This window comes from Impatiens glandulifera, chromosome 5 (genome assembly GCF_907164915.1).
Source record: "Impatiens glandulifera chromosome 5, dImpGla2.1, whole genome shotgun sequence".
In the NCBI taxonomy this organism is placed as follows: domain Eukaryota; kingdom Viridiplantae; phylum Streptophyta; class Magnoliopsida; order Ericales; family Balsaminaceae; genus Impatiens; species Impatiens glandulifera.
The window spans coordinates 49,790,412-49,798,247 of NC_061866.1; the positions used below are offsets into that span (position 1 = coordinate 49,790,412).

The 7,836-nt window shown below is 32.4% G+C and overlaps 2 protein-coding genes across 2 annotated transcripts; one reads left to right on the plus strand and one right to left on the minus strand.

Moving 5' to 3' along the window:
• Positions 1 to 3,709: 3,709 nt before the first annotated feature.
• Positions 3,710 to 5,076, plus strand: LOC124938440 (ninja-family protein AFP3-like). The gene is made up of 2 exons (XM_047478881.1): positions 3,710 to 4,414; positions 4,498 to 5,076. The coding sequence occupies exons 1-2, from the start codon at positions 3,832 to 3,834 to the stop codon at positions 4,791 to 4,793; spliced, it is 879 nt and encodes a 292-aa protein (XP_047334837.1). The 5' UTR covers positions 3,710 to 3,831; the 3' UTR covers positions 4,794 to 5,076.
• A 42-nt stretch (positions 5,077 to 5,118) lies between these two features.
• Positions 5,119 to 6,074, minus strand: LOC124939614. Its single transcript, XM_047480074.1, has 2 exons — positions 5,398 to 6,074; positions 5,119 to 5,308 (listed from the first exon to the last, which is right to left on the minus strand). Exons 1-2 carry the CDS (start codon positions 6,072 to 6,074, stop codon positions 5,119 to 5,121), a joined length of 867 nt encoding a protein of 288 aa, XP_047336030.1.
• Between the last annotated feature and the right edge of the window lie 1,762 nt (positions 6,075 to 7,836).

A 7,836-nucleotide genomic window follows, 5' to 3' on the forward strand; every position in this document is an offset into this window, starting at 1 on the left:
AGAATTGCTAAGTTGAAACAGCAGTTGAGCAAGTCTTTTGCAATGAAAGACTTGGGGCCAGTGAAACAGATTCTTGGGGTACGGATCACTCGAGATAGAGCTGCCAAGAAGTTGCATATGTCACAAGAGCGATACATTGAGAAGGTGCTTTGCAGGTTCAACATGGACAAAGCTAAAGTGGTTAGTTCTCCTCTTACTACCAACTTTAATCTAACAGGTAAAGATTGTCCTACTTCAAAGGAGGACATTGAAGATATGGATAAGGTTCCATATGCCTCAGCGGTTGGCAGCTTGATGTATGCTATGGTGTGTACAAGGCCAGATTTAGCTCATGCAGTTGGTGTTGTTAGTCGGTTTCTGTCAAATCCTGGCAGGAAGCATTGGGAAGCAGTTAAATGGATTCTCAGATATCTGCGCGGTACTTCCAAACTGGGTATCACATTTGGAAATGAAAAGCCGGTGCTTATGGGATACACAGATTCTGATATGGCTGGAAATAAGGATAACATGAAATCCACTTCTGGATATTTGATGACATTTGCAGGGGGAGCTGTTTCATGGCAATCAAGATTGCAAAAGTGTGTGGCCTTATCGACAACAGAGGCTGAGTATATGGCAGCAACGGAAGCTTGCAAAGAACTATTGTGGTTGAAAAGATTTCTGCAGGAGCTTGGCTTCAAGCAACAGCGCTACGTAGTTCTTTGTGATAATCAAAGTGCAATACACCTTGCTAAGAATTCCATGTTTCATAAGAGAACGAAACATATTGATGTGCGGTATCATTGGATTAGAGAATCTCTTGAAGATGGGTTGTTTGAACTTGATAAAGTTCACACTGATGATAATGGTTCCGATATGTTGACAAAGGCATTGGCAAGGGAAAAGTTGAAGGTGTGTTGTTCGATCGCCGGGATGGCGAACCTTTCCTCATAGTCAGGAAAAGGGGGAGATTTGTTGGGTTTTTTGTTTCCTTAGTCCATGAGGAAAAGCCCAGCAAATAGGCCCATTTGGGCCCCCACTTGATTCACTTATTTGGGAGCAATATAAAAGGGGAGAAATCTTCTTTTGCAAGAAATAAGAGCAAAAGAAAGAGAGAGAAAATCAAGAAAGAAAAGAGGGGAAAAACTTCAATTTCAGCAGCCTTAGTATTTTGATGATTTCCGGAGTTTGCACCGTTGGATCGTTCTAATTTTTGGACAGCAGCTTCACAACTTCTGGGCCAACATTCTGAACGGTGGAGATCGGATTCTGAGGTCTGGAGGTCGGGGTTTCGTTGCCGGAACAGTAGCAGTTGTTTTTGGTGATATTCTTCTTTTCTTGTTCTTTGATTGTTTCTATATCCTTGATGTGAATGTTTCCAAGGGTATTATGAATTTGTATGCCTCTAGTATTGTCTAGAGAAGATTTTTGTATTGCTCTCTTACTGGTGATAGTGGATTTTAAGCGGCACTAGGTGTCCCGTGGTTTTTACCCATTGAGGGGTTTTCCACGCTAAAATTCTGTGTTGTTTGTGTGTGCTTGCTTGGTGTGTTACTCACTGTTTTAGGGCTGTGTTGATTGCATTTTGCATACCTATTTGTTAGCTTCCTCACAGGTTTAAACGGTTTGGGAAAGTGTTGCCAAACAGGATAAATTCCGCATTTGTTGTTTACTGTTGTGGTGCATTTCCATCAGTAACATTCTTTAGATTTTATTGTTTGAAATATATTCAGTCATAGCCCTAGGTATATGGATCTTATCTTTATGTCTTGAAAGTTGAAACTATAATACTAATTAGAATTACAATTTTTTGTAATACTTTATTTATACGACGACTATATTATATAGAAAAACTTATTATGCCCAATAATGATTGATTATATAATTTTATAAATATTTTTCTTTCTTCTCCAAATTGAAAAAAAAAAAATCAACTTTATCTCTTGATTCAAAATTTATCAAAGATATAAAATGCATCGAAAAACTAAACGATAAATAATAATTCTTTAAAAACAATTTGGCTCGTAGCAATATAGGTCGATTATGCTCCCCTTACCATTACCTTACTATTATAATTTACATACAGATGAAACGTCGTCGTTAGGTTCAAATGACATGCAAATTTATATTTCGACACCTGTTTATCTAGGTGTCGTGGCAACCTATAAGATGAATTACGTGGCAACCAACATGCATTGGTGCCGACCCATCGAGTCTTTAAATTTAATGAGCAAGTTGCTCGAAATAGGGTCCACATTTTTGTTTTTGTCGGAAAGTTTTTACTGTCCCACTTGATCAGTAAATAATAATAATTCTTTTATCCACTTGACTAGGTAATCATAATAATTATGTATCAAACAGTTTGATTTGGTGGCCCTGTTTGTTCTTAATCTATAAACTTTGTTATTTTTAGATTATATCATATTTTGTATATATTATAACTTAATCAATTAAATTAAATTATTGATAAAAACACACTATTAACATTATTTATTAATACCAATTCAATATTTTTATAAATAACTTAATTTTATAATCATAATCTAAACATTATTTAAATAACATCAATCCAAACAAGCAAACTTTTTCATAAAAAAGAGATTTATAAATTATATTATCTTCATCTATTCTTTTACATATTATATTCCTAAAAAAAAGCATACTATACACACATGAAAATACAAATTTAAATAAATTTATTTATTAACACCTGATTTCACAAAAAATGAGTATAATTTATGACAATCATAATGTATAATTGTTTTCTATTTCATAAAAGAATTACACTTGAATATCAGTAAATTATGAATTGTGATTATATTTAACATCATTCATTTTAAATTCTAACAAATGAAATGTACTAATTAAAGTAGTATAAGTTTACAATTCTTTTGTATTGCTTTATTTATAAAAAGGGGCTATTATTAAAAAAAATCTTTATAATTTATCTTTTAATTGCTAATTTAATTCAACTTAATATATGTATATTAATAAGTTGTTAGAGTGCAAATAAATAGTAAAATTAATTCAAATAATTAATAAATCGAATAAAAGGTTTTTATAATTTTACCTAATAAACTCATACAACAAGTTATTGTCTATGATAGGTCCATGCTTACTGGAAGACAGCTCATTCCTTTTTGTGTTAAAAGAGAACAACATAAGTTGAGTGTTTTAAAACTTGTTCTAAATGATTTGATATGTTTTTTTTTTTTAAATAAAAAATTATTTAATTTATTAACTAAAATATAAAACACTCTTAAATTACATTTCAATAGTTATCTTAAAACAATGTCAAATAACTAATTTTTTGGATGAATAATATATGTTTCTACAAATTTTTAAACAAGATTAATCAGCTTTGAGACTAAATATGGACACGTGGCTACCACAAGTTTATGTTATCGAACATTTGATGTTTCACAATTTAAAAAAAAAAGTCTTAATTGAATTATTAAAATATATTAATTAAGAAAAGAAGAACGATAATAATGTGATTAGAGATAATTAATAAAAAAATTTAACTCTTTTTTACTTTTACCCAATGACGTTTCTATTGGCGTGTCTCTTCATATCTTAACCAACAAATTCGTGACACCTGTCTACTATCTTCAACTCCACGTGTCAAGCCATCATTTTTTTGATATTTCCTTTAATTTTATTTTTTTATAATGTTAAATACCTCTCCTTTTCGTTTTCTTCATTCTCTCTCTAAGCCGGCGATAATGTATCCATTAAGAACACCGGCTAAACTCTAAAAGCCAAAACTTTTTCTTTTTTATTGGGCATTTCATAAGATCTTGAATTTCTCATCACCAAGTTCCAATCTTTGGATTCTCGCAGTTTTTCAAAATGTCTCAAAATTTTGAAAACAAAGGAAAATTTTCAATCCGTGATAAGTCTATGGAGAATAATGGGTTCTCCAGAGATCTGTTGCAGGGATTTGTAACACCGAATATGATACCAAGCAACTTGGAGGAAACATCGCAAAAAAGTAGTGAAGAAAATGAAAAGGAGGAAGAACAGATAGAGCTAACTCTCGGGCTTTCTCTTAATGGCCGTTTTGGGTTTGACCCAACGAGAGCAGAGCTGTATCGTTCATCTTCAATTCCGGTGAATCTAGAAATTTACGCCGCCGTACCGGAATCTCCTCCGGTAATGGTCCGAACCAGTTCACTACCATCTGAGAAAGGGGAAGCGTGGCGTAAGAGAAAAGAGATCCAATCGCTGAAACGACAGGAAGCAAGAGGGAGGCGTCTGGGGAAAAGGAAAATCGTAAAGACTGGTGTGATCGGTGAACAAATCGGAGTGGGTATTGAATCGGAAGGAGAGATAAGCGAGAAAATCTATACTCAGTGGCCGAATCCTTCAAGACAGGGGTCGACTGGTTCTTCAGGGGTATCTGAATCTGCATCTCCACCAACACCAGTTCAAGGTATTGATATATCTTTCCATTTCAAATTATTTCCTTTTCTGAATTCTGATTTCTGAATTCTGATGATGATAAAAATGAAACAGGGATGGTGAATGATCAAAACAAGAAGAATCGGATTGTTTATACGAGTAAGGAAGAAGAGATAAAGATGAGGAATGTGTTTCTGGAAATGCCATGCGTGTATACTAGAGGAGATGGACCAAATGAGAAGAGAATTGAAGGGTTCTTGTATAAGTATAACAGGGGAGAAGAAGTAAAGATCGTATGTGTTTGCCATGGAAGCTTTCTTTCTCCGGCTGAGTTTGTCAGGCATGCCGGTTGCATGGACGTTGAAAATCCACTTAAGCATATCGTCGTTAACCCTTTCCCTGACATGTGATGATAGTGTCGATCTTCTTTTCATAGTATACTTTAATTAAGGAGAAAGATAGAGAAAAAAAAACAAGACTTAATTAATTTTGTTGTTTGTTTTTTGTTTGTTTCTTGTTTCGTATGCAGTTTAAGTTTAGTACTGAGTTAATCAGGCAATTCAGTTTAAAAAACTGTACTGGGTTGTCTTTTCTTTCATAATTTTGTCAAAAAAGAAAAGAAATTTGGCCTCTCTAGACATGAAAATGATGCATGTTCGTCACTATCATCAATAAGAGAAGTTATTTTTCATCAGACTTGTTCAAAGTTTTAATTTTTTAATTGATATAGAACTCTTAACAACAACAAAAGATGGGTAATTTAAAAGAGGAACAACAGAACCAAGATCTAGTCTTGTCCGCCGCTATGACATCGGTTTGTGGCGGCGCTGCTGGTTGTGGTTCTTTGTGGGCTGTTATCAGTGCCGGTGGGATTTGAATGGTCAGGTTTTTCGATTCTTGCCGTCCTTGCTTATTGGCCGTCAATCTGAAAGAAATGATCAAGAAGATATTAAAGATTAAGTTTTTCTTATCTCCAAACATGAAATTAACGTTGTAAAGAGAAAGAAAGATTACATGGGGAAGGCGAAAGATGTCTTGCTGTTCCAACTAGACTCGGATAGCTGAGTGTTGGAACTGCGGGCCGTATCAGAACGCCGCGTTTCTTTATCATTATCATCATCATCGTCGGAAACGCTAGAACTGCGAACCCTTTCTTTTTCTGTCGTCGTTTTCTCTACAATTATTTTCTTTAATTCAGGTTTCACCATTTCCCCTGATTCAGAACCCACTTCTTCATCTTCATATTCATCAGCGGAGCTTGACCGGCTAGACGAAGAAGATGATGATGAAGAGATCATATCCTCATTATGATGATCATCAGGTAACGCGGGAAGGCTGAAAAATGAATTGCTGGAATCTTCAGAAATGGCAACTTCTTCCGGCTTGATCTCATTTAGAGTTATATCTTTAGTACTATTAGAAGGTCCCATACCAATACTGAACAAGGATTCGTTTGAAGCAATACTCCAATCGGTTTGATTGGATGGTTTATTTGAAAAAACAGAGGCGGGTATTCTTTCAGGATTATATTCTGCCGCCGGAGTCGTCGTTTCCATCATTTTCAAATAAGGTGTTTGCTGCTTTGTATATGAATGATTAACGGTGGTCGTTGTTTCATGAGAAGCCGCCGCCGCTTCCGACGAGATTCCTCCGATGACGAGGACACAATGAGGAGATGATGCGGTTACCATTGTGGAATATCTGGCCGGAGTTAATTTGGGTTCGCCGGAGAGAAGAGATGAATAATAATTGGGAAGGAGATGGAGTTGGTATATAAACGAATTGATTATCTGTTTATAGCCATTGGTGGCTGGTGCCAACTCATTGCTGACTGGAAACACTATTTTCTTTTCCTTTTCTTTTCATGCTGTCTTTGACTGGTCAACGCATTTCCTTCATCTATAATAAGTAGCTATTCCTAGGATGATGTTTTTTTTTTCTTTATTTTTTATTATGATTGTAATATTATTGTTAATTTATACATTGTTTTTAATTATTCAAATAAATTGTCCCTATTTTTTATTTATTTAAAATATTATTAAATTTGTTAATATATATATAATTAAATAATATTATTTTATATAAATTAATTTTAATAAAATATTTAAAAAATATAATTTTTAGTAAATTAAAAAAATATTTAAATATATAGGATTCAATATAAATTGTGTAAAATATATTCTTTATATTTTTTTAAAATTAACAGAGAGAGCCTAACAAATATTAAAAAAATGTGTAGAAAATTATGTTACAATTTAATAGATTATTTTTTTTTTTACTATTAAATTTTCAATTCATTTAGAAGGTAACACGTAATTCTCTACTTATTTTTATCAAAATTTATCTCGTTTATTATCATTTCTCAAATATTTTATGTAGAGTAATGGTAAAAAAAGAATAAATTTGGTGTCATAAACGATATCGGAAATAATGTGACAATACGTGAATAAACTTGAAAAATAAAATTTATTTGATTTATTATATTTCAAATACTCGCGAGCAATATTGTACTCATTTAAATGACATTTATAATACTAGATAAAGTTATATATAAAAAATGAGAAAAAAATAACAAAATTATAATCTAAAACTATATTTTGTGAGTTATCTTTTGATGCATGATGGGAATGTCACTACTCTACTGATGATGAATAATAAGATCTAGTCGATATATAGGGGAAGAAGATCACGCAAAATATGCAGAGGTAGGCAGAGAAAAGAGGGAAATCTTGTTGAAAATTAATAAATGCTTTATTTATTTATTAATTAATAGTTAGTCAGTAGTCATAGACAGACAAGCCAAGAAGAAGAAGAAGACGACTTCAGAGATTCAAGTATGGAAGATCTTCAATAATTATAAATAATTCAATGACCAGTCAAAGGATGCAATTACTTTATATGTTCTTTCAAATGTTTTTATTTTTATTTTTTATACATGATCAAATTCAAATATGGATTATAACTATTAATTGTCATGTAACAACACATCAGAAATCACATTATGTACCAAACTCTTATATGCATGTGCTTTTGCTGCTGCTTCTTCTTCTTTTGTTGTTGCATAAGACATTACAATCGAAAAAGTCTTTATCTAAAAATCTCAAGTTTAATTTATTATAAATATACATAATTTGTGGAAATGTCTTGTGGGGTGGGTGTGTTAATGCTCAATAAATAATTATCTAAAAAATAATTAATAATTTAAATCATTTTATTTTATTAATAAACTGTTTATATATATATATATATATATATAAATTTACCCTATAGTCATATTAAGTGTCCTCCAACTTACAACTTTACATGAAATATTATAAAACAAATTATGACAAATTTATTATATGTTAGTTGGTTTATATATATATACAAATTAAAGAGTTTTTTTTATTATTGTTTTGAAAACCGTTTCGACCGTCGACCCGGTTGTTTTGGCGAATTCATCAAACCGGACAA